General features: G+C 38.3%; 1 protein-coding gene and 1 long non-coding RNA gene across 3 annotated transcripts in view; one reads left to right on the forward strand and one right to left on the reverse strand.

Moving 5' to 3' along the window:
* Positions 1–26,594, forward strand: part of LOC111176742 (uncharacterized) — a 172,194-nt gene that overhangs the window by 31,540 nt on the left and 114,060 nt on the right. Inside the window, exons 4-5 of the long non-coding RNA XR_004023424.2 lie at positions 5,965–6,120; positions 12,198–12,390. This is a non-coding gene — a long non-coding RNA (uncharacterized LOC111176742). The remainder of the gene's footprint in view (positions 1–5,964; positions 6,121–12,197; positions 12,391–26,594) is intronic.
* A2M (alpha-2-macroglobulin) overlaps positions 8,933–26,594 on the reverse strand; it is a 73,415-nt gene continuing 55,753 nt past the window's right edge. For both annotated transcript variants that reach the window (XM_022577521.3, XM_022577520.3), the window contains exons 19-36: positions 23,901–24,129; positions 23,041–23,167; positions 22,567–22,688; positions 22,112–22,163; positions 20,088–20,171; positions 19,640–19,816; positions 19,228–19,315; positions 18,097–18,253; positions 17,259–17,333; positions 16,632–16,812; positions 15,145–15,368; positions 13,309–13,527; positions 13,022–13,149; positions 12,037–12,127; positions 10,863–10,931; positions 9,891–9,993; positions 9,414–9,455; positions 8,933–9,073 (exon numbers count right to left, since the gene is read on the reverse strand). In XM_022577521.3, coding sequence (XP_022433229.1) covers positions 9,057–9,073; positions 9,414–9,455; positions 9,891–9,993; positions 10,863–10,931; positions 12,037–12,127; positions 13,022–13,149; positions 13,309–13,527; positions 15,145–15,368; positions 16,632–16,812; positions 17,259–17,333; positions 18,097–18,253; positions 19,228–19,315; positions 19,640–19,816; positions 20,088–20,171; positions 22,112–22,163; positions 22,567–22,688; positions 23,041–23,167; positions 23,901–24,129 — 2,185 coding nt within the window. In that variant the 3' untranslated portion in view covers positions 8,933–9,056. The remainder of the gene's footprint in view (positions 9,074–9,413; positions 9,456–9,890; positions 9,994–10,862; positions 10,932–12,036; positions 12,128–13,021; positions 13,150–13,308; positions 13,528–15,144; positions 15,369–16,631; positions 16,813–17,258; positions 17,334–18,096; positions 18,254–19,227; positions 19,316–19,639; positions 19,817–20,087; positions 20,172–22,111; positions 22,164–22,566; positions 22,689–23,040; positions 23,168–23,900; positions 24,130–26,594) is intronic.

The raw sequence follows: 26,594 nt of genomic DNA on the forward strand, positions 1-26,594 counted from the left end.
ATCGGAGAAGGCAAAAAAAGAGTGGATGATTAAAGGTAAATAACAAGGGCAATAAATAGAAAACAGTTTAAATATTTTAGAGATTAACTATATGAAAAATCAACTTAAATGTGAATGGTCTAAATACATAAACTAAAAGACAGATGCTACTACAGAGGATAAAAAAAAACAAGACCCAACTATATGTTGTCTACAACAAACCCACTTTAAGTATGAAGACACAGATAGATTAAAAGTAAAGATATTCCATGCTAACATTAATTTTTTAAAAGCCTGAAGCAGCTATATTAATTTCAGATAAAGTACATTTCAGAGCAAGGAAAACAGTCAAGGATAAAGAGGGGCATTCCATAATGCCAAAGGGGCCAGTTCTCCCAGAAGATTGATAATTTGAATAGGTCTATATCTATTAAATAACTTGAATCAATAATTAACAATCTTTTGAAACAGAAACACCAGGCCCAAATGGTTTCACTGGTGAATTCTACCAAACATTTAAAGAAGAAATAATACCAATTCTCTACAATCTCTTCCAGAAAATAGAGGTAGAGGGAAGACTTCCTAACACCATAACCAGGGAAAGACATTACAGGGAAGGAAAACTACAGACTCTCTCATGAACAAAAATGCAAAAGTCCTCAACAAAATATTAGAAAATTGTATCCAACAATGTGTAAAGATAATTCTCTACATCATGAAAAGTGAAATTTATTCTAGGTATGCAAGGCTAGTTCAACATTTGAAAATCGCTGAATGTAATCCACCACATTAACAGGCTAAAGAAGAAAAATCATATGCTCATGACAATACATACAGAAAAAGTGTTTGACAAAACCCAACACCCATTTATGATAAAAATTCTCACCAAACTACAAATACAGGGGAACTTCCCCAATTTGATAAAATAAAATCACCCAAACCCCACATCTAATTATATTAATGCTGAGAGACTAGATGCTTTCCCCTAAAATTTGGAACAAGAGAGAGATGTCCCCTCTAACCACTTCTCTTCAACATTGTCCCAAAAGTTCTAGCTAATGCAACAAGACAAGAAAAGGAAATAAAAGCTATACAGATTAGTAAGGAAGAAATAAAAGTGTCTTTGTTCACAGATTATGTGATTGTCTATGTAGAAAATTTGAAAGAATTGAACCTCAAGGGAGGTTTGGGGCAGGGTTTCCTGTCTTTTGATTTTAAAAGAATAAACAGGGGAATAACAATTTAAGAAGGAAGAAATCCAATTAAGAGACTAAGGTTTCTAACTAGAATGACTAAATGCTTAAAACATTTCCCCAGACCAAAACAATTCTTCCAGGCTGGGCAGAGAGGTCAGTAATTTCCTTGGGGGAATTAACAGAGAAGGTTTGCATGGAGCACCTGGAAGGCTGGATCCCAGGCCCAGCCACTTGTTCTTTGTCAAATATTCCTATCCCTTTGAACAATAGGGAGGCCACAGGGTGGTGGATCTAAAACAGTCATGTAAACTAAAGACAGATGACTGCTGTGGGGTGGGATGCAATACCTTGACCCTGTATTAGATCACCACGTAGGAAGAACCCCAGAATATTTGAGATAAATTTCCTGTAGTCTAATGGGGCTGGGGTTTAGAGTCACATTTCATTCACAGAAGACAAAGAAATGTAATATTTCATGTAGAATATACTGATTCTAAGAAAACCAACCAACCTCCCTCCCCTCCCCTCCGCCATACACACATACACACACAAACAAAATCACTATTCCCAGAATGCAGTTCTGTGGACCAGTAAGGACAATTTGTGTGCTAGTTACCTTATTTTGTTGTCTTCTCACTATAAGTTTCCATGATTATTTTATTCCTCTCCTTCTCTTTTCTCTTTGCCTAACTTTTTTTTACAAAGTTTTTTTTACAGTTAATAAAGCAGCAGTACTCATATTTTTTAACCTTTGCTGCCACCCTGTGGCTATCTTTCATTACTGTACATGAAAAGAGGGCATCTAAGAACTTCTGCTAAGGTATCAGATTAGGGACAAGCATAAGGGAAGCACATTAAAAAAAAAAAAAAATTGGCAGAACATCCAAGATGGTCTTTCACTATAATGCTCAGAATCTGAGGCATGAATCTAGTATATGCTATATGTGTCTCTTATGTATCAGTATTTGTCCTTTAAAATCCTTTTAGTTTATGTCTAACCTTATCTTAGTAGTCCCCCATTCCTCCTCTTAGTTCAAACTAAGATGCATAATTAATCACATTAATTGTTGATCCTAACTTGCCATTAGTGTCAGTTATGGCTTTTAATGGACTCGGAAAAAAACTGCATAGGAAGCTGAACCTATTTACAGTAGGCCCACATATTAAAATTTCTTTGTAGACTTTCATTTTGGTCTAGAACTTGTTATATTAATGCGAAGCATTCTGGCTTTCTCTAAGTGTTAAAAATGAAAGAATCAGTTTTAAGAAGTAGAATATATTCACAGCCCATTTTCCACACACATTTTTCCTGAGAAATAAGGGCTACTGTAATTGTCTCCTTACCACCTGTCCCTACCACTCTAGCCCATTTCTGCTTCTTGTTACCATCTTAAATCAAATATGATCATGCCACTATCCTGTTTTTAAAAGATTCCATTGGCTTCCTATTACTTACAGGATAAAACATAGACTTCTTTGAACACCTTTGATAAATCAGTCTCAACTGATCTGTCAAGCCTCATTTTTAATCGCTCCCATAAACACTGAGTTTTCTTTTCTTTTCTTTTTTTTTTTTTTGCGGTACGCGGGCCTCTCACTGTTGTGGCCTCTCCCGTTGCCGAGCACAGGCTCCGGACGCGCAGGCTCAGCGGCCATGGCTCACGGGCCCAGCTGCTCCGCGGCATGTGGGATCTTCCCAGACCGGGGCATGAACCCGTGTCCCCTGCATCGGCAGGCGGACTCTCAACCACTGCGCCACAAGGGAAGCCCTTACTAGTTTTAAATTAGAAACTAATCAGAATACACAAAGTGAAAAACATAATAAACACTTTTTAAACTATTGTTATCCGTAAAATTATAATTCATTAATTTTTTTAGCTGAACTTGATAATTAAGGTAATTTCATTCATTTCTAAAAATGACCTGAAAAATAAAGTACATCGGTAAGAGTGTCAACTTCTGGAAATTAAAATCTTATATCTTTAATGTTATACCAAAAAGGACTCAAGCTCATTGTCCAGTGAAAATAATGGCTCATTTATTACCCTGCTAAAGTTCTTTCTCTGCCACCCTGCATTTTTTTTAAGGATACATGAAGGACATCTTTTAAGACAGTCCACAAGCATAGAGCCATTGTAGAGGGATTAAAGAAAACAGAAAAACAAAAAAACTAGAATTCAAATCCAGGCTTTACTATTTTTTTTTAATTGTTTCTTCTGAGTTTTAAGGTAAATTAAGCAAATTTACTCATTGAACATTTCAAGTGAAAATCAATTTTTTTTTGCCTAAGGGATTATATAAACTTTCCATTGATTTTGCTGTGATTCTCTCCTTCCTTGATCCAGCTGGGTAAAAATTGCCATTTATGTGTAAAGGATTAAGAATTTTATCTAATGGAAGAAGAGTTTCTGAATGTTCTAATTCAGAGCCAGTTAATTCATTTTATCTGCTCTGTAGTATTACAGGGCACAATACTACATTTTATTTAGCCATTTTAATACTCAAACTGTGGTTTCTAGTTTTTCTTAGTAACAGTACTGTAATGAACATTCTTGTGTAGTCTCCTTATTTACACATGGAATATTTCTTTATGGCAGATGCTCAGAAGTGGAATTGTTACCAGTGTATGCATATTTTAGAATACTAACAAATTGCCCTTCGATGTATATAATCCCTTTCTGCAACCTTGCCAAATTAAAAAAGAAAGTATTTATTTATTTATTCTTTATTTTGGCTGTGCTGAGTCTTATTTGCGACACATGGGATCTTCGTTGCAGCATATGGACTCTTAGTTGTGGCATGCAGCCTTCTTAGCTGCAGTATTCGGACTTCTTAGTTGGGGCATGCGGACTCTTAGTTGCAGCATGTGGGATCTATTTCCCCAACCAGGGATCGAACCTGGGCCCCCTGCATTGGGAGCGTGGAGTCTTACCCACCAGGTCACCAGGGAAGTCCCAACCTTGCCAAATTTAATATTACCAAGCTTTAAAATTTTTCCTGATGTGATGTGTATAATGTTTTAATTTGCATGTTTCTGATTACTAATGAGGCTAGGTAACTCCTGTGTTTACCAACCACTTATATTTCCTTTAGTTGTGAACTGCTGTTTCATGTCCTTTGTCCATTTTTCTATTGATTTGTCTTATTCATGATGATTTATAGCCTTTAAAAGATATAGTGTAGACAGTAATACTTCTTTTGTTGAGGTATAGTTGATTTACAATGTTGTAAAAAGCAAAGTGATTCAGTTATATATATGTACATTCTTTTTTAGTATTTTTTTCCATTATGGTTTATCATAGGATATTGAATATAGTTCCATGTGCTATACAGTAGGACCTTGTTGGTTATTCATTCTATATATAATAGCTTACATCTGCTAACCCCAAACTCCCACTCCATCCCTTCCCCGACCCCCTCCCCCTAAACAAGTCTGTTCTCTGTTAGACACTAATACTTTATTGTTTATTTGAATTAAAAATATCTTCTCCTAGTCTGTCTTTTGTTCATCTAAAAAAATTTTTTTTGACCCTTGTTTGTAAGTGATGATTTATCTGGGTATATATTTTTAGATTTGAAGTTACTTTCTCTCAATATTTTGAGTATATTATTTCACTATCTTCTGGCTTCAATTATTGCTTTTGAGTGGTCTGTTCATTCTAATATATGTTCTCTGTCTTTGTTTTCGAAATTTTCACTCTGATATGCCTAGCACTGGATTTTTTATTTTTGCGTTTTTAATATGGTGAAATATATAGAATAGAAAAGTTGCCATTTCAACCATCATTTAAATGCACAGTTCAGTGGCTTTAATCATATATGCAATGTTGTATAACCATCACCACTATTTATCTCCAAAACTTTTCTGTCACTCTTAAGAGCAGCTTTGTACCTGCTAAACAATAGCTCCCCAATCTTCCACCTGCCCCCAGTCTCTGGTCTCCTCTAATCTACTTTCTGTTTCTATGAATTTTTCTATTCTAGATATTTCATGTAAGTGGAATCATACAATATTTGTCCTTTTGTTTCTGGCTTATTTCACTTAGCATAATGTTTTCAAATTTCATCCATGTTGTAGAAATGTCAGAACTTTATCTTTTTTCATAGCCGAATAATTTTCCACTGTAGGTATATACCACATTTTATTTATCCATTCACCTGTTGATGGACATTTGATTACCACCTTATTGTGACTAATGCTGCAATGAACAATGGTGTACCAGCAACTGGTTGAGTTCCCTTTTCCAATTATTTGGAGGTGTGTCCTTAGGACCAGAATTGTTGAATCATATGATAATTTTATGTTTAACTTTTTGAGGTACCACCAAACTTTTTCACAGTGGCTGCACCATTTTACATTCCCACCAGCTGTGGGAACAAGGGTTACAATTTTCTACATCCTAGGCAACACTCGTTAATTTTTAAAACAATTATGGCCATTTTTTAGGTATGAAGTGGTATCTCATTATGGGTTTGATTTGTGTTTCCCTAATGACTAATAGCATTGAGCATCTTTCATGTACTTATATGCCATTTGTATAACTTCTTTGGAGAAATATCTATTCAAGTGCTTTGACATGTTTTAACAAGTGTTCTAGGTAATTCTGATGCACACTAAACTTTGAAAACCAAATGACTAGAAACTAATGAACTACTACCACAAATAACCTAATAAGATAATTGGAACTGACTGGAGTAAAGGTGTTAGGTTTTATTGTAAGACTATTTGATGGATCAGGGTGAACGTGTGCTGTTCAATTTTAAAGAACTTGTTTCTTGTCTTCTTAAGTACACAAAGGCTGAGGAGAAATGGATAAACATTTGGGGAAAGGATGAGGAGAAATCAAATACAAGGAGGAAAAAGGGAAGCAAGAGCAAGAAAATACTTTTCACAAAACAAGATACGAAGAGTATTTGGGATTTAAGACCAAGTGAAGATTATGAGGTAAGATATATTTAATTGTACTTTATAGAGTAAGTATTCTTTCTCCTTGTGTAGATTGGCAGGTGCTGAATTCAATATTTCTTCTTAGACTTAAGCTTCTTATTCACTGGATTTTAGTTTACTTTTCAGAATAGTAAATATGTTCAAACAGTTCAGTAGTCAAATAATTTTAAATGGTATTCTCTAAGTGGTCTCCTTCCCATCCTTGAAAACTTCCACTTACTTTATACTGTTTCTGTAGGAAGGTAAATACCTTTTTAGTAGCTTTTTTTTTTTTTTCCTGGTGGGTATCATTCTAGTCTTAGTTTATTCTTGTGACCTCTTTCATACAGTAAACTGTCATACTCTAATCTTCCAGGATTAACTTTTGATTTATCAGTGGGGTTTAAATAAACATAAAAGTCATTTATTCTTGCAAGGTGGATCAAGTATTCTATTTCTTTCTCTTTGAATTTCTGCCATAACCACCCAATTTCCCTGAGGCACAGGGTTGCCTCTGACCAAGTCACTCAAGGTGGGGAAGGATGAGTTTGGTGATGAGGCAAATGTGAGAAAATGCAAGCATATAAGGCTTCCCTGGTGGCGCAGTGGTTGAGAGTCCGCCTGCCGATTCTGGGGACACGGGTTCGTGCCCCGGTCCGGGAAGATCTATTTTTTTTTTTTTTGCGGTACGCCGGCCTCTCACTCTTGTGGCCTCTCCCGTTGCCGAGCACAGGCTCCGGACGCGCAGGCTCAGCGGCCATGGCTCACGGGCCCAGCCGCTCCGCGGCATGTGGGATCTTCCCGGACCGGGGCACGAACCCGTGTCCCCTGCATCGGCAGGCGGACTCTCAACCACTGTGCCACCAGGGAAGCCCGGACCTTATTATTTTTAAAAATAAAATATAAAACTCTAAATAAACTGACCCCTGAACATCTGTATCTCACTTACTGTCATGTCTCCACATCCTTTTACAGAATGAGTAAATCTCAATTCACAAAATTCGATGTAGTCAAGATATGTCACTCTTTAAAATTCTACCTATACCAGTAGGCTGGTGGCAAATCCATTTTCAATTATAATTAGACCTTTCCCCAGGGTAAAGAACACAATGTGAAAATTCGTGGCTCAAGAGGATGCACGGGTCCAGGTCTTCCTGGTCACAAGAATAGTGTCCAAAATCTTACAATAGAAATGAAAGAAAAATGAAGCAAATTATAAATGAATTCGTAGAGAGTGCTTGATAATTACAAGAATATCAGAACTTGGATGTGGTACGTCAAAACTTGAGAAGGTCACTGTGCCTGGAGTCCATTTTGGTAATAAATAGTTTGCAGTTCTTATCATGTAGTATTATAATAAGCCAAATATGTATCTTTTTCGTTTACTCTGCAGTATAATTTCTCTAAGGAAGGAATCCCATTTTATTGAATTCTGTATCATAGCATGGAATATAGTGCCTGACACACAGGAAGTAATCAGTAAGTGTTTCTGGAATGAATCTTCTTGGTCCAAGGAGACACAATGATTGATTTGCAACAAGTGTACTCTTCAGGTACATTTGCAGTCATGATTTGCAATGAACAAAGAAAAAAGGACTAGAACTAACTGATAGAATTTATTTTAATCCTGGTAATTTACTTCCTTTTGTCATACTCCTAATTTTTTAAATATTTCATGCCCCGGATGGATGCTTAATTGATACTAATTATAACCTTTATTCAGCTCTGAAATATGTTTTTTTCTTGGCTTTCTTGTCTGAAGTGGGCTGGAGAGACAGCATGGTTTGAGGTTATGAGTGTGGACTTGGAAACCAGATTTCTTGGTATTGAATTCTGGTTCAGCCCTTTACTAGCTGAGTAGCTTAGGGCAAGTTACACCTCTCTGTGCCTCACTCTCCTCATTTGTTATAAGAATACCTATTTCATAGAGTTGATATATTAATACCTATGAGGTGCTTAGAGTAGAATCTAGCACAAAGGTGATAACATTTATCTTTCACTTTTGCCTAGCCTGGAGACAGAGCTAAGGGTGCTTGAACTTCAAGTCCTTTAGAGCTCTTAGTTTATAGCATCCAGGCTGCTGTCAGACTCAACCAGATGAAGACTAGGACTCTAGGACTTTTCAGGGACCTTCTCTTCAAACTCCAGAAGCTTCTGCCCCTCCATCCATGTAATGGATGATTTTAATACTTAATGCCTCTGAATACCTTCTTGAGTTTGTATCCATCCTTTGGTTCTGGCTCAAAGTTGCAGAAAAAAGATGTAACAACAGTCCTATTTGGGCTTTGAATCCTATATATTCTTTCTTCTAGGAAAACTCACGTCTACTTGAATCACCTCTTCAGCATTTTCAATCTGTCATCCTTTCTTGAATCTGAAACCCAAGGTTAACTGACTGATCACTTGTATTGGTCAATGGCAGATTTGGTTCTGAGGTCACGTAACTTCCAATTCAAATCAAGTCCCAATTAATTATGCTGCCTCCCAATGTTGGACATATCCAACTTTCTATTTCATATTTCCCTTTAATGTAGAAAGTCTTTCCTTGTCAAGTCAGCCTTTTATTCTCTCATAAATCCACTCTTCAGCTTTTTATTAGGGTAATCCTATAACCAAACTCACTTTACATGCTCCTAGTACATAATCCAATACTTTCTTCTTTTCCCTGCAACCTCTAAATGAAGCCTACTGTGACCACCACCTCTGTAATGTTTTTCATTTTTTGAAATCCTTTAGCCCTTGATTGCTGTGAATTTTTATCTCAGGAGTCTATTGGGAATCACATGGAAGTGTAATAAGTGTTTATTGAATAAATGAGTAAACAGTAATATGGGCTGGCCAGAGAAAAAGGTTTATTCAACAAGCCTTCAGAGATATAAAAACTCTTTTCTTCCATGGAGACCTGAGTCTGTGGAACAGGGACTCTAGCAAAGCAGTTTTCATTGATGTGGTCTTTAAGCATTTCCAGTGTCTGTGATAGTGGAAAGAATAGAAAATTAAGATGGACTTGGGTTTCCAGAACAGTGAATATTCCTTCCTTTAGATCTGGGTAGCGTGGTTCCTGAGGAAATCCAATTAGTATAGTGGGAAATGAGATCCGTTACTTAAAATTATCTAATATGCGATTCTGTGAACTGTCTGAGGTATGACTGTCAGGGGCCCTTTCCCAATAAATGTATTTTTCTATAATAAGTTGCACTGTGAACAGTATGATGTCTATGAGAAATATTTAGCTAGAATTTTATGGAGGAGATTTGAGGGGCAAGCCGAAGGGGTTCTGACTCCGTCTGGAAGGAGTGTGAATTGCTCACCTTTGCTGCAAGGAGCACTGTACTCAGCAATGGCAAACTCATCTGAATAAAAACAAAAATGGTCAGAAGTGAGAGGGAAAGCGAACATCTGTGTTACAGGTCAGTGAAAGCATCTTCATTGTGGGAAGAATCGCATCAGAAACCTCAGCAGCATTCATCTGATGTGCTGCTTTCTGTCTTATATTTTCAGATACTTTATGTTATGCTTTCCTTTACCCTAAGCTCCTGAAGGGTAAGAGTACGGATGTTACGCTTATTTAAATTCCATATTGTCCTACAGTTGATTTTATCTGAAGAAAAGGGAACCAAATATCTTACAGGTGCTTTGTGTTAGTAATAATGTATTTATATCAGACTCGATAGAGGCAGAATGAAGCGATGAGAGTGGTTAGTGTCATGAACTGCCCAACACATCTCTCAAAGCTAAACTTCTGTGGTCAGGTATTTAATTTCTGTGTGAACTTTGCTTTCACTCACCTGTCTCATAATAATCATAGACTTTCACTATGGCTGGTTTCAGATCCCTTACTGGGATGTCTTGAAGAACCGTGAAGGACAAGCTCAGGGTCTGATTTGTCACCTATAAAGCAAAAGGGAATTAAATGACTCTCCAGGGAGCTTTCCTCTGTCTTCTTTGAGCGAATTTAAGTATTCATCTATTTTGGGGAAAAACTTTTTGTCAACTAACAGGGTACTTAACTTGGGCCAAAAGCTCTCAGAGTAGGTGAAAACTTCCCCAAATTGTTTCTTAAATAACTAAAACTATTCATATACTCCCATCAATGTGAGTGCATAGCTCTGTTCATAGGGGGTGAATGATGCAGGCTTTTTATTGTTTGAATAGCTGTGTTTATGTTTAATTATCAGAGATTCAGTACAGCTTCACTACTCTATCTTGTAGAAATACTTGTGTCGACTCAAAAAGGAATATAAAAGGTGGATCACTGCAGCCTATGTTTCATAAAATTTGTAAACTATAATATCCGTCAATGTAGGAATGAATAAACTATGCAACAACATACAACTATAAAATCAGATTGGTTTATTGGTGCACTGGTCTTGTTGTTTTATGGTCTAAGTCCTTGCTGAGATTGATAGCATATCCCCCTTTTGTCTTTTTGATGTGCTGTTGATACAATAATTGACTAATAATGGTTACTTCCTTATATGTGTCTTCAGAATAACTTGTGCACATAATGAGCACCTTTTGTGGAGAATTTCTTGCTTATGGGGTCCTAGAAATATTCATATCCCAATATTATAACAAGTCATTTCTTCCCATAGTCCCAGATGAAATATAAATAGAGAAGGAGAGGAGAATATTCACTGGACCTAATGTTAGAATTCTCAAATTTTTAGCATGGAGGTGATGTCTCCAAAATGCCTTCATTCACTTCCCAGGTAGCTCATTTTCCATATTTTTTTTGGATAGGATGGCAGGGCTCTCACCTTATCCAGGTAAATCAAAACATGGTTGTTGCTGACTTCTGTTCGACTCACGTGGTCAGATGTTTCAAGCTGAAGAAAATTAAGACATCACAAATGTTAATAAACAGTAGAAAACCCTGGGGAACCAGAGAAAAGAAGAATGTTTATTACCAAATTAAGCCTGAGGGTAAAATTTCTTCAAATGCTTTTTGTAAGCAAAGGCAATAATGTGGCAGAATTAAAAATGAAAGATAATTGGGATGCAGGGTTTAACTTTAATACGACACAGGACCTATGTGTAAATTGATTTATTTGAAGAAAAGGGAACTAAATGTCCTAAACTTGGAAATTACCCATATTTCAAGGTTCTATTCACATTCCATTCCTTCATGAAGGAGGTTTTTGTGTTTTTACTTTTTTTGCTTATTATAACTTGTAGCAATCTCAGTTTCCTCTGTACTTCTGTAATAGTTCTGGTTTATGTCAATCAATCTTTCTCATATTTTTTTCACTAGTTCATGTGTGTATGCTTTATCTTCTGAAGATTCTAAGCTCCATTAAAGCAGTAGCCTGCTGACAATTTTTTCCTAGTAGATGTGGCTCCTAGCAAAGTGCTGTTGATGACAAGAGATAGACTGTTGCTGTGGGTGTCCCTAAAGCGGTGGACAGGAAGCCTGCTGGAGCTGGCAAGGTCACCAGGTCTGCCCAGATAGCTCAGAAGGCTAAATGAATATGATCCCTAATACCTGCTACCCCAGTTTGATCAATGGTGGAAGCCCAGTCTCAAAACCATCTGAGTTGACCATTGAACTTAGTAGTGAAAGACTGGTTAATGATAACAATGTATCGTAAAACTAGAAGAAAAGGAGAATGTTTTATGGATCATTTGTTTTTCTGTGGGCGGCAGTTTTGAGTTATTAGTTTTTAAAATTAGTATTTTTATTAATACCTTAATGGAAACTTGACCAAAAATCCATCATAAAATTTTGAGACCCATTTAAACAAAGTTAAATGAGAAAACAAACAAACAAATAAACCCCCATATAAACGTGCTAAATTATATTTCTCCTTTTGGAGACAGTAATGTCTTTGATAGAAGTTAATTTAATAGTATTTTTATATTAATGTTGTCTTAGTCTAGAGATACATAAAATATTAAATAAAATAGGGTCTCCTGGGCTTATAGTAAACCTACCATTTTCACTGTTGGTTTCAAGGGAATGAAGCCAGATACCATTTTCACGTCAGCAATCACCATGTTGGAGGCTGGACGTCTTCCAGTGTAACTAAAGATCCAGGGAAGAAAGGAATTAGGATTTTCTGTGTTATTAATTTTTTTTTTTTCTATGTCCACAGTAAGCACTCAACAGCCCTGAAAAGTACCAGAAGTCTTCCTAAATTTCCTACCAAGTAGCTCAAAAAACGGGCTGTGCATTAGAATCTTCAGGGGAGCCTGTTAAAGCCACAGAGACCAGGCCTATACTCTAGACCTGATGAATCAGAATTTCATGGGTGTGAACTCTGAGGATCTGCATTTGAAGAAAGCTCTGTAAGTGATGCTTAGCTGGGCATGAGACTGCTAATCTGTCCCAGTTATTTGTTACATATACTTTGCCTCTTTTCCTGAATAGTATCCCCAACCAGGTTATAATATTCTTGAGGACAGATACAAATAGCCCTGTAGGTATTTGAATATGGCTGCTTATGTATGTATTTTCCCCAAAATTGATTATTTTATGTATAATCTGAGATTTAATTATTACCAGTAGGAATTCTAACTAGAGAGTCACTACTTCCTTCTGTTCGCGCTTTTCAAGAAGTCTCCACCTCTGTCCCAGATAAAGCAAGAATAATATAGGATTTCATTACAATAGAATGAAATCAGGATGAATAATTACATTAGAATAAAGTCAGGAATTCAGGTTAGAGGTTCTTTATTTATTATTGAGGGGAATTAATAAGCTGTAAATAATGAGACTAGACACTAATAGATCCTGGATTTGGGGGATGTACAATGTATGCCCCATCACTGAGAAATTCTGTGTCAACACGAGAACACGTTGCTTTTTCAATAAAGGTAGAACAAACATTCACTGTTACCCTGCTCTGCTTAATGCGGAGTTCCAGTAAGAAGATTGGTTGTTATACCCAGAACTGCGTGATGCAGTCAGAGATCTTACCTGACTCTCAGTGAGATTTGGAAGCTGGTATGAGCTCTGGGTCCATCACAAGTTTGGGGCAGAGTCTGCACCTCCAAAGCAAATGGGAACTCTTCCTTTCTTGGGAGAATATTGTATTTCAAAGATGTCTGTGGAACAGACAAAGATCTGTGATTTTTCCCTTGCCCAGGATTCCTCCCAACTTCCTCAACTCTTTCTTTGATTTGCCCCATCATTTGCTGTGTTAGGCCTTCTCAGTGACAATGTTACTCTGGACCTTTTGTCCCCACCTGCCCCTGGAATCTCACCTGGAGGTAAACACATCCTTCTCCTGTCGTTGTCATACTGTACTCTCCGGGCACCTCTGGCAATGAAACCTGCTGTAGTAACAGGAGGTTGCTGTTGTCCACTCGGAATTTTGTGGAAAATGTCCCTGAAGATTGGATGGTCACCTGTGTAGCCTTCCCAGTCCTGGTGAAAGTGGCTGCTCCATATTTGGACAAAGCATGGAGAGCCACCACAGTGTCCTGGAAGAGACAGGTGAGGGAACCCACTTAGGCATGCTAACCCTTTGAAGACCCAAAGGCCCATGTTAGCTGCCACAAAAGGGGCTTTGATTTCTTATTTCCTGTTTCCCTCACTGCTTAAATATTGAGGTTCTCATTTCAAGATTGATTGTAATCCTTAGATAGATGACAGAACCATAACCTTCACATATCTGCCTTGTACTATATGCTTTAGAAATTTATTTCTCAGAAAATCAATTCTTTTCTCTCTATAAATATATGTGAGGTATGCAATGTGGAGAATATATATGAATGGGAATTATTTATTAGCATTAGCTATTTGCCTAAGATGTCTTTCTTGATAACTGTGGTCATATCTGTCACCACCCAACCAAAGCTTAGTTTGGCTCTCACCCCAAGCTACACTCTGCTCCGCTGCTGAGGTCAGTGCCCTGAGAAAACCCAGGGTCCTTTGCAGCCATGATCAGGGTCATGCTTCAGTTTCTCCAGAGGAAATAAAAAATGAATAATTATATTCTGGATTTGTTGACATTTTTATTTGGTTCTCTCTTTTTCATCAGAAGTTTGGGTCCCCCTTCAGCGGGCAGGTCATATTCTCAATTCTCATCCACATTGAACCTGGCATCCTTCAAATAATAATTTTCTAAGAAACGAATGATAACTTTTAACAAAATTATTTTCTCCATTTATATGGAAAAATAAGAGATTAAATACAGTGGAAAAAGGATGGAATGTCTTTCTGTCACATTCTGCTTCTCTTTTAGGGTGCATACGCTAACCTCTGAATTCTCTGGAGATGAAACTCCCTGCTCTGTCTATATTGATGAATTTTTTAGATATAAGATTATATAGTTAGGCTCAGGAGGTTGGTTGAATAAAGATAGTTCTTTATGCTCCCAATGAACAAATGTTTGTATATTAAGAGGTGGATAGAGGAAGCATGAAATGTGTCAGCCTTAAAAGAAGCCAGTCAAAGTGGACCTAGAAATGGAGAGCTTTGCAAGGAGAGGTGATTGGTTTCTGAATAGTGTTTCTGGGAACAACTTGAAAGGACTCTTAGAACTTCCAGAAGAATGGTGGATTTTTAAATTCGTTCTGCTGTGGCCATTGTGTGTAGGGTCCTGGTGCCCCACTATTGCTTTAGGGATGTAGAGTTATTACTGGAAATAGGAGCCTGTGATAAAAATATGGGATGGGGGTGGGGCAGAATTGGCATTTTCTTTTCAGCCCTCTTTTTTTTTTTTTTTTTGCGGTACGCGGGCCTCTCACTGTTGTGGCCTCTCCCGTTGCGGGGCACAGGCTCCAGATGCGCAGGCTCAGCGGCCATGGCTCACGGGCCCAGCCGCTCCACGGCGTGTGGGACCTTCCCGGACCGGGGCACGAACCCATGTCCCCTGCATCGGCAGGCGGACTCAACCACTGCGCCACCAGGGAAGCCCCCTCAGCCCTCTTTGACTCTCATTTTTTCTTATTTCTCACCGTCCTTGAATACTAATAACATTCTTCTCATTTCAAGTTATTCTTATCTTCATTTCTTTTCTTCTTGTATGTGTTTGCATCTTGTTCAAACATTTTTCTACCTGAAGGTAAAGTAAAAGGCTCTCGCTAACCACAGACCTGGGTGGAGGAGAAGCCCCCCTGGGAGTTCTGCTGCTTTGAGATCCACTTCACGATGAGCGTGGCAGGGGTTAGGTCCTCCGAGGTCAGGGCAGGCTGGGCAGTGAGGTAAGCGAGGAGCACATAGGCTGTCATCTCCACTTCAGCAGAGGGAGCCCGGGGTTGGTACAAATGCTCCACTCGTGTCTTGGGTTTCTGAGGTCGTGTCCAGTGGACAGAATTATCTGGAGGTGAGAAAAAGATTTGCAAGTGACCACACGTTCATATTTAACTTCAGGTAAAAGGACAAGGGCCAGTGCTGAAGTGCGGGTTGCCTTCCAGTGATAATCTCTTAAATCTTATCTGGTGACTTCCTGCCTACAGACAGCTGAACGAGGCTTGTTTCATCTGGGCTAAGGAGTCAGAAGCTGTGCCATCTAGATTTTCAAATGGTTGCGGTGGTTGCGTTGGTGGAAGAGAGAAATGGCAGAGCAAGTTCTCTGGTTGTGGTAATTTCCAACATCTGATGTTATCCAGACCCTATCTAGGGCTTGTTCAACTTTCTGTAAAACCTGTCCTCAGAGGTTTCTTATGAGGATCACAGATCACATGAGATAATGGAGTGTACACTCATTAGATTAAAAAAAAGTAGAGTAATCCTTAAAATAGCAAAGGCTGACAGGGTGTGAAATAACGGGGACGGATTTACACTGCTGTGGGAAGAAAACAGCTCTTTGGAGAGTAATCTGATGATACCCAGCAAAGGGGAAGATGTGTTGAGCCCGCTAATGAGCAGTTACGCTTTCTAAGTACACGTGAGAGAAACTCACACACCGCCTCAAGGAGATGGGTATATGAGTATTCATTGCAGCATGGTTTGCAATAGAAGTAAATAAGAAACAAGAAAAGGTCCATGAGGAGAGACTCTCTAAATAAATTATGGCCTTTTTAATATATTGTAATGTATCATGCAGCAGTGAAAATGAACATACCCATACAGGAGACTCCTATCAGCCTGCCTAATGTTGAACTTAAAAAGCAGAAGGCAGACAGACAGACAAGGATCAAGCAGAAATACTCAGAAGGATGATACTTCTTATCTAAAGAGGAAAAATGTAAACATTCTGAATATTATTTAGGGATACATATGCAGTAAAAAGATAAATCCATGGAGTTTGTAATGACAAATTCAGGATAACAATTACTTTTGCAGGTAGGAATGGTACACAAGGGATTTTTCCAGCATTGGTAATATTTTGTTTCTTAAGCTGGAAGGGAAGTATTAAAGGTGTTTGCTTATTATTCTTGATGCCTTTTTGTATATATACAGTACATTGCCTCTTATCTTTGGATGTGTGACTTGAGTAAGAAATCCCTGAGTCCATAATGACATAGACAAAAGAAGAGAGGGGAAGGGGGTCCTGAGAGGTAGCCATGGAGTATTTTTGATATGGAATCCTTGATCCAGAGACTGTGGGATGGGAGAAAGATCCCGGGTGTGCTCTCACCTTCCTTTACGGCTTCCTCATCAAGTGACTTGAGGACTTCTCTCCTCTTTTCCTGGTTACCTGCCAGGGCAAAGGCATAGGCCAACAGTGCCTTGGTGTAGACGTGGCTGCCTCGGGATCCTTCCTTGGCTGACTTCCAGGCTGACTCCAGGCAGAACAGGGCATTGCGCACGACAGGGTGCTGGGAAGGCAGAGCGAGAAGGGAGCGAGCTGTGTGAATAGGGGGGCTAGTGCTCCCGGGTAAACACAGACCACAGCACAGAGGTCAGGAAGTTGTTGGAAAGCATTTGTCTTTCTAGCCTCATTCTTACGGATAGAGAGAATAGTATTTTTTTTTAATCTGTTAGTCTCACATTCATAAGGCAGGAATATAGGCCATATCTTTAGAATTCATTCTGCATGTGTGGTGATGGTGGTAGTGGGGTTGCTAGGGGAAAAATAGACTAGGGTCGTCACTGGGGAAGTGTAAATCTTTCTTAATGGACTGACTAAATTCTCTATTGATCTGGGAAGCATTGACATTGCATAGAAGGAATGCTGACAACTGGTTTTTAGTGGGGTGTTGTTTCAGACATCAGGTCAGCAGTTTCATTGCATCTAGAACGAGGCTTCAGCAAGGGCACCTACAGTGACAGGGAGAGGAATCTCCAGAAGGGCAATGGTGATATAGGCAGAGAGGGTCACTTCATCGTCCACTCCACCCTGTAAATATGAGAGAGAGACAGATTTGAATAATTTGAGGGACATTTATAGCGATACAAGCTTACCTCGGGAAACCAGAAAAATCTAAAATAAACAACCTAACCTTATGCCTAAAGCATAAGGTTTAGGAAGGAAAGAAATCATAAAGATCAGAGAAGAAATAAATAAAATAGAAACTTAAAAAAATAGAAAAGATCAGTGAAACTAAAAGCTGGTTCTTTGAAAAGATAAACAAAATTGATAAACCTTTAGCCAGACTCATCAAGAAAAAAAAGGGAGAGGGCTCAAATCAATAAAATCAGAAATGAAAAAAGAAGTTACAACTGACACCACAGAAATACAAAGGGTCATAAGAGACTACTACCAGCAACTATAGGCCAATAAAATGGACAATCTAGAAATGGACAAATTCTTAGAAAGGTATAATCTCCCGAGACTGAACCAGGAAGAAATAGAAAATATGAACAGATCAATTACCAGTACTGAAAATGAATCAGTAATTTAAAAACTCCCAATAACTTTTGAGAATGCTCTTAATCAGCTCCTTGTATTCTGCTGTCATGGAATTTGTCCTTACCCATATACATCCCCATGAAGCAAAGTATCACAATCACTCTGAGTTCCAGCCCCTCTTTCTTGGTGCTATCCAGGTTTTATTTTCTTCTGATACCTTCCTTAAGGAATTCTTATGTTATCACTTCCTCTCCTCATCCTTGAGGACAGTGTAATGGACAAATCAACACTAGCTCCGAGAACACTTCACCTTAATGGCATTGTTGAGCAGTGACCCAGAACTCCTGAAACAGCCACTGTCCCTCTGCTTTTGGGCAAGCCAGGTGAGAGCTTCAGTAATATGTGCTTCATCAATGAAGATATAGGTTCGAGCCTGGGCAAAACTCTTCAGTACAAAGGCTGTGAGCCTGAAGGGGAGGAAGTGATGATCACATTTACGTTGTTACAGTGGTTTTATAACCACATCACAGCAACAGGCTTCATAGGACACTTCTCACACTGACGTGAGTCATCTAACAGGAATTCTTTACTTAGAGCTCCCATTGCCTTTACTTGATGACTCTGCTAGCTCTCGTACAGCTGACCCTTGAACGACATGGTCTGAACTGCATGGGTTCACTTACACATGGATTTCTTTTTTTTACTAAATATGTACTACAATACTACATGATCCCCAGTTGGTTGAATCCGTGGATGCACAACTGGGGATACCGAGGGCCGACTGTAAAGTGATATGTGAATTTTCTACTGCTGAAGGTCAGTGCCCCTAACCCCCATGTGTTTCAAGGGTCAACTATACTAATGTTACTTATTTTTTTATTTTATTTGAGTAAGGCTTTAAATCTTTTCTTTAGCGATTTTCTTCTGTAGATGGCAGAATCTTCTCATACACAGCTCTTACATGCAGTAACTTCTGCCATTGCTTTGCCTTAGGGATTTTAAAACGGTGTTTCATATCACTGGCTCCATCTCATTTCTTTCCTCCTATTATTGAATTTATTAGTGATTAAGATGAATATGATCTAAAAACATAAACTGAAGTGAACATGGTTTATCTAGAAGTTATATGATATGTTTGCTGGCCATCTCATTAAAAAAATCATGGTTATGGGGGCTATTTTAGGAAAAAAAATAGCTATTTCAGAAAGAATACCTTGGTGTATTATGAACAGGATGAATTCTGGGGACAAATCTAACATACGTGTGTTTGAATCTCAGCTTTTTTGCTTGTTACCTTGCTAGTTTTGGTATATTTATCTAGTATAGCCAACTATAGGCTTAATAATACATATCTGATAGGGTTCCTGGGAATATAATTTTGATAATATATGTAAAAGACCTGACACAAAAATAGGAGCTCAAAAAACTGTCTTTCCCTTACCAGGTGTTACCCTCATTGTTGCCATGTTGCTCCCCAAAGGTGCTGTAAGAGCCGTCATAGTGCCTGTAGAGCAGCTGTCTCTGGTAACCTGGAATGGAAGGTTAATGAAGCAACATGACGGGTTGTACATTCTGTAGCCAGAGAAATAAACAAAATGCCTTGGCATCTTGTGATAGTTCCTAAATTTTGCTGCAATATGTTAGATGGTTCTGAGTCCTAAACATTTTATTGGAGGTTAGACACTGGCTAGGTACCATGAAGTCAACTGTCATAGTATTCTTATTATTGTAACTATCGTAGTATGATAAATTTACATATCATAGAATTGATAAGCAACTCAAGCCTATTGGGGATTCCAACCTATTGTTAAAATTGCACTGTGAAATTTTCACTCCCTTATTCAGTGACTCACCAGTGTTGAGGTAGCGAATGGCCTTGGACTTGATCTCTGCAGTCAGCTGCTGTATTTTATTTAGATAATCCAGAACGTAGATGTTAGGAGCAAAGAGGACCATATTTTGTTCTCCACAGCCATAGGGCATTTGGAGGAGATTTTGTGTATTTTGCATGGCAGAGCCTAATATGTCTCCTAGGAAATGGGAGAGATGGGAAGTCATAAAGCTTATAGATTATAATCTATCAGAATCATTAAGAAGAAATGAATAATTAGCTAAGGTAAAGAAATGAGGAATTTTAGGAAGGGTGTCTTCAAGGAACAGAAGTATGATTGGAAGCAATAAATAAGTCCAAAGAAGAAAGAAGTTAAAAGTATAGCTGTTATTTTGAGAAAGTATTTATGGAAAAAATATAGTGGACATTGTCTAATATAGTACAGTAGTCCCCTAGGGCTGGAGACTCACCCAAAACTGAGAAGGAGGCTCGGGCAGACTCTTCTACCACATTTGGTGGCAGCTTCAGAGATAATTTTTCAGACACCTCGGCACCTAGAGAAAGAAACAAATCAGCCACAATGAAGATGATTTCTGCTGTATATCTTCCTGAAGAGTTCCAAGACCCAGAAGCCAGAACTATGCCTTGTACCTAAACTTCTTCTGATAAGTTGTCCCTCTTTTAATATTCCAGTTTTAAAAAATACCTTCAACATATATGAATGGGATTCTGAGATTTCTAGAACTTTCCTTCCCCAACCTCCTTGTATGTGGAGTTGCATTCCAAAAGAAGGCTACAAACTGACAAGTACCTGTGATGTTGTGATTCTGTTGTAATCATCCTATGGCTAACACAAGATCGTTATCACAAGGTGTGATACATTTCATGTCCATCCCCAGTCTCCTTACACAACAGTTGTATGCAAAAAACCCACTATGTATATATAAGCAAAGGAAAAATCTTCAAAAAGTTCCTGAATTCTACCATAATGCTCGGTCTTTACTTCCATCAAATTTCACCAGATGTGAAGACAGTATTTTTAATGGAACCTCTAGACATGGGGCTAGGGGTGAAGATGAACAGTATTTGACTCAGTGAAAATAAATTAATTGCTGCTGATAAGCATACATTTGCTGGCATTTTAATATTAGTGAATTACATGAAGATGAAAAAAGAAAAATGTATTTATCATTATACTGCATCCTGTCTTCATAAGATTAATAATAAAACTTTTGTCAAAGGGTACAAACTATCAGTTATGCAAGATGAATAAATTCAAGAGGTCTGTTGTAAAGCGTAGTGCCTACAGTTAACAATACTGTATTGTAAACCTAAACATTTGCTAATAGGATAGATCTTGTATTATAAAAATATAATAATAACAGAGTGGGAGGAAACTCTTGCAAGTGATGGATAGGCTTATCGTATAGATCGTGGTGACAGTTTCACAGGTGTATACTTATCTCCAAACTCATTAAGTTGTATACATTAATTATGTATGTATTATCAATTATAGTAATTACTGATAGTTATGTAATTAAGTTTAATCATGTAGTTAAATACATAATATAATTATGTGTTAAATACATACATAGTTATATTAATTATGTATGTATTATTTGTATGTCAAAAACGTCTCTTCAAAAAAAGCTTTGTAAGAAAACATGACATGTGGATTTGGTAGTAAGGACTAAATTCACTTAAATGTAGAAATAAGGCTAAATAATAAGGCAATTATGTTTTTAGAATACATTTTATATATTTTAAGTATTGATATGACAAAAAAGGTAATAAACAGAAATTAGTAGGTACAGAAAGGTAAGGAACACATGGTGTTGATTAGACATTGGTTTGAGATGAGAACACATTGTGTTGATAAATTTCTTAGTGTACTAAATTTCTATAAATGTTTCTGTTTAGGAGATTCTCCACAAAGATAAAGCTGTATCTTTTACTGTAAGCTTCTTTAGTCCCTTCCCAATGACTGATAGGATACTAGGTATAGGATTGGCACCAAACAAATATTGACATGACAAATGGTAAAGGCTATGGCAACCTTTTCTTCTAGAAATAGCATAGTCTCATTATCCAGTGCGGTTAGCTATGCAAAACTCAGTGTTGAAGGGGCTTGAATTCAGCTACCCATGTGTGGTATTACTAAATATCCAAGGAAATATCCCCTTTGGCAGTATTCATTTTGAATCTACCCACTTTCTACCTATAACCACATCATACACTGGTCAGAAGGACAATTTGATGTTTGCACAGGTGCTTAAGAAATAAAGACTCAGAATTCCTGGGATATGGATATTCAGCTGATCAAATTACTTGGCCTCTCTAAAAACCAGTTTCCTCAGTTACAAAATGGGTTGATGGTTCTTCGGGTCTTGCTTACCTCATAGGGAAAGTGTAGGAATGGTATATATAAAATACTTTGAACTTCAAATATTATATTCTAGTCAATGTTGTTTTAATTATGATGACTGAGTCTTACCTGATGGACAAAGCAGGGAGTTGAATGTTGCTTCCTTCTCTAGTCCTTCAGGCTTTAGGTGGAAAGAAAGAAAAGTTAGAAGTGAGAATGGACTGACTTTCAGGACATGTGTGTTAATAGGGGAACTACAGGTTTCTTGATGAAGAGAAGGATTGGAACTGATTTTCAAATGTATTATAGAAGCAAATTCTATAAGTATAAGTAATATGAAGGAGACAGGTTGATAGATGAGAAAGGGAGGAGAAAGTTACAAAGTAAAATCAAGAGAGAGAGACAGAGAAGCACACACACAGAGAATCATATTGTGAAATATCCCATGACTATATATATATATATATTTCTTTTTTCATATATCTATTTTTTAGCCCTTCTTACCTAAAAGTTGGAACCCCAGCTGGATTCACCATTGTTTTTCTTGACTCACTGTGACTTATCAAATGGGCAGGCTTACTTACTTCCACCAACAGGGGCTTGATGACTGTGTCTTTCCTTCCATGTTCAGGGACCACAGCCACCTCGGTCCCACACAGCTCTTGAGACTCCAGTGCCTCTGCACTCACTGTGAAATTCACATTCCCTGGAAAAAGGGGCCAGTAGAGATGAGCACTATCTCTCTCTTCCTCCATGCCTCCAAACCCCAAGATTTATAAATGTTTAATGCTTTGTGACCTTATTTTTTTGTTTTATAAAAATATAGGAGCAGGAATGGAAGCAGCATAGACTAGAGGCTAATGATACTGGGAATCCAAGGTGGAGCCGGAGGTGAGGGAAGCGGGTATATCCTTCTAGACATCCTAGAATGAAAGACAAAGAAAAAACTTCTACCATTTGGTGGGGGGTGGGGGCGTCTTTGCCTGGATATGAGGATCCCATAGACAGACACACACAGTCGTTGAGTAGAGAACTGCCTCTAGGAGGCTGTCTCTCACCTAATGACTTTGGGGTTACTGCCCAGGACACGGTTTGCCGGCCATTCCCACAGATGCATTGAGTCTCTTGTTCCTTCTCTCCTGGGACAGCTAGGAATGCAGGAGAGGCTTCTAGGTGCACGCTGACCTGAAACCACGCATGAGACAAAAAGACAAATAGACCAGAGGGAAAGGGGGCCAAAGGAAGAATGGCTTGAAATAAAGCACATTGAGGGATTGGGTAGATTTCAGGTTGCCTAATATTGAAGATAATATAAATGAAGACTGAGCATCTTATAAGTGGATCTGACATCTAAACATTAGTATTTGGGGATAATCTGCTCTTTCACGTGGTAGGAGTAGAGGAGAGGAAAAGTCATGATGGGGTATGTTTGTTGCCTGTGGAAGCTCTACTCCTTTGGCTTAGGATCTTGACCATACCCTCAGCTCTCCCAGCAGAGTATACAAGATTTATAAACAATTATGGTAAGATGCACATAAATAACTTTAAAAGTTAAGTTTAATACAGTTAATCATATAAGAAAAGTTAAATATATGGGAATGTAGAGGTTGAAACCTTGGAGAGTATAAGACATGAGAATCAGCATACTGGTTTTTGTTGTTCATGTCATAAATCTTCATGTTACACAAACTTCCTCACTTTAAAGGGTTATGATAAGGGTCAGAACCTTGTTTTAAGTTGTCATTTGGTATTTGGAGATATCAGCAACCATAGTCATATAACATAGGAGTATCTCTGACAGTATTATCTCCTGGTGAGCCCATCTTATACACAGGAGTTTGTCAGTATTCCCAGGAATGCAGTTTTTAATTTACTTGACTGTTACCTTGTGTTCAAGTTAATAAAGAGAAGTCCTTACCCGGATGCATTTGGGAAGGTAGTTTAACACAGTGGCCTTGAGTGTGAAGACTTCTCCGCGGATCACAGAGTAGGGCATCGTGAGATCCACAAAGAAGGGCTGGAAGGCTCGGAGAGAGGCAGTCGGAGAGAGACCAAGTCCAGTGTCACTGGACAAGCAGAGGGCCCCTGCCTTCCACTCAGTGATGGTATCGGGGACTATTACTCCTACTTCAGCCACACCTGAGGAGCTGGGGAGGTGGCAATGTGCAGAACAAAAAGTAAGCAGTTAAATACAGGCACGCCTCATTTTCTTGCACTTTGCTTTATAGTGCTTTACAGATACTGTGTTTTCTTTTTTAAACAAATTAAAGGTTTGTGGCGACACTGCGTCAAGCAAGCCTATTGGTGTCATTTTTCGAACAGCATTTGCTCGCCTTATCTCTCTGTGTCACATTTTGGTAATTCTCTCAATATTTCAGACTTTTAAATTATTATTGTATTTGTTACGATGATCTGTGATCAGCAATCTTTGATGTTACTATTGTAATTGTTTTGGGGTGCCATGAACTGCACCCATATAAGATGGCAAACTTAATAGATAAATGTTGTGTGTGTTCTGACTGCTCCACTGACCAGCCATTCCCCTGTTCCTCTTCCTCTTCTTGAGCTTCCCTAGTCCCTGAGACACAACAATATTGAAATTAGGCCAGTTAACAACCCTATGATGGCCTCTAAGCATTCAAGTGAAAGGAAGAATTGCACACTTCTCACTTTAAATCAAAAGCTATAAATTATTAAGCTTTGTGGTAAAGGCATGTTGAAAGCTGAGATAGGCTGGAAGCTAGGCCTCTTGCACCAAACAGTTAGCCAAGTTATGAATGCAAAGGAAAGTTCTTGAAGGAAATTAAAAGTGATACTTGAGTAAACACTTGAATGATAAGATAGCATAACAGCCTCATTGCCGATATGGAGAAAATTTGAATGGTCTGGATAGAAGATCAAACCAGCCACAATATCCCCTGAAGCCAAAGCCTAATCCAGAGCAAGGCCATAACTCTCTTCAGTTCTGTGCAGGGTGAGAGAGGTGAGGAAGCTGCAGAAGAAGAGTTTGAAGCTAGCAGAGAATGGTTCATAAGGCTTAAGGAAAGAAGCCATCTCTGTAACGTAAAAGCTCAAGGTGAAGTAGTAAGTGCTGATGTAGAAGCTGCAGCAAATTATCCAGAAGATAATCAGTGAAGGTGACTACACTAAATAACAGATGTTAAATGTAGATGAAACAGCCTTATATTGGAAGAAGATGCCATCTAGGACTTTCATAGCTGGAGAGGAGGAGTTAATGTCTGACTTCAAAGCTTCAAAGGACAGGCAGACTATCTAGTTAGGGGCTAATGCAGCTGGTGACTTGAAGTTGAAGCCAGTGCTCATTTATCATTCCGAAAATCTTGGGGCCCTTCGGAATTATGCTAAATCTACTCTGCCTGTGCTCTATAAATGGAACAACAAAGGCTGTATGACAGCACATCTGTTTACAACATGGTTTACTGAATATTGTAAGCCCATTGTTGAGAACTACTGCTTAGGAAAAAAGATTCCTTTCAAAATACTGCTGCTCATTGACAAGGCACCTGGTCTCCCAAGAGCTCTGATGGAGATGCACAATGAGATTGATGTTGTCTTCATGCCTGCTAACACAATAGCCATTCTGAAGCCCATGGATCAAGAAGTAATCTTGACTTTCAAGTCTTAGTCTTTAAGAAATACATTTTGTAAGGCTGTAGCTGCCGTATATGGTCATTCCTCTGATGGATCTGGGCAAAGTCAATTGAAAAACTTCTGGAAAGGATTCACCATTCTAGATGCCATTAAGAACATTCTTGATTCATAGGAAGAGGTCAGAACATTAACATTAACATTAACAGGAGTTTGAAAGAAGTAGTAGATGACTTTGAGGGGTTAAGACTTCAGTGGAGGAAGTAACCGCAGATGTGGTGGAAACAGCAAGAGAACCAGAATTAGAAATAGAGCCTGAAGATGTGACTGAATTGCTGCAATCTCCTGTTAAAACTTGAATGGATAAGGAGTTGCTTCTTATGGATGAGCAAAGAAAGTGGTTTCTTGAGATGGAAGCTACTCCTGTGGAAGATGCTGTGAAGGTTGTTGAAATGACAACAAAGGATTTGGAATATATTACAAAAACTTAGTTGCCAAAGCAGTGCAGAGTTTGAGAGGATTGCCTCCAACTCTGAAAGAAGTTCTACTGTGGGTAAAATGCTATCAAACACCATTGCATGTTACAGAGAAATTGTTTGTGAAAGGAAGAGTCAATTGACGTGGCGCACTTCATTGCTGTCTTGTTTTAAGGAACAGCCCCATCCCAACCTTCAGCAGCCGCCATCCTGATTAGTGAGCAGCCATGAACATCAAGTCAAGACCTTCCACCAGCACAAAATTACGACTTGCTGAAGGCTTAGATGAAGGTTAGCATTTCATAGCAATAAAGTATTTTTGATTAAAGTATATACATTTTTAAAGACATAATGCTATTATACACTTAATAGACTACAGTATAGTGTAAACATAACTTTTATATGCCCTGGGAAACCAAAAAATTCATGTGACTCACTTTATTGTGATATTTGCTTTATTGGAGTGTCTGGAACGGAACCTGTCATATTTCTGAGGTATACCTGTAAATCCTTTCTAGGAAGAGTAC

Source organism: Delphinapterus leucas, chromosome 11, assembly GCF_059928025.1.
Source record: "Delphinapterus leucas isolate spDelLeu-1000000601 "Yukka" chromosome 11, BTC_Dleu_Yukka2, whole genome shotgun sequence".
NCBI classification, from domain to species: domain Eukaryota; kingdom Metazoa; phylum Chordata; class Mammalia; order Artiodactyla; family Monodontidae; genus Delphinapterus; species Delphinapterus leucas.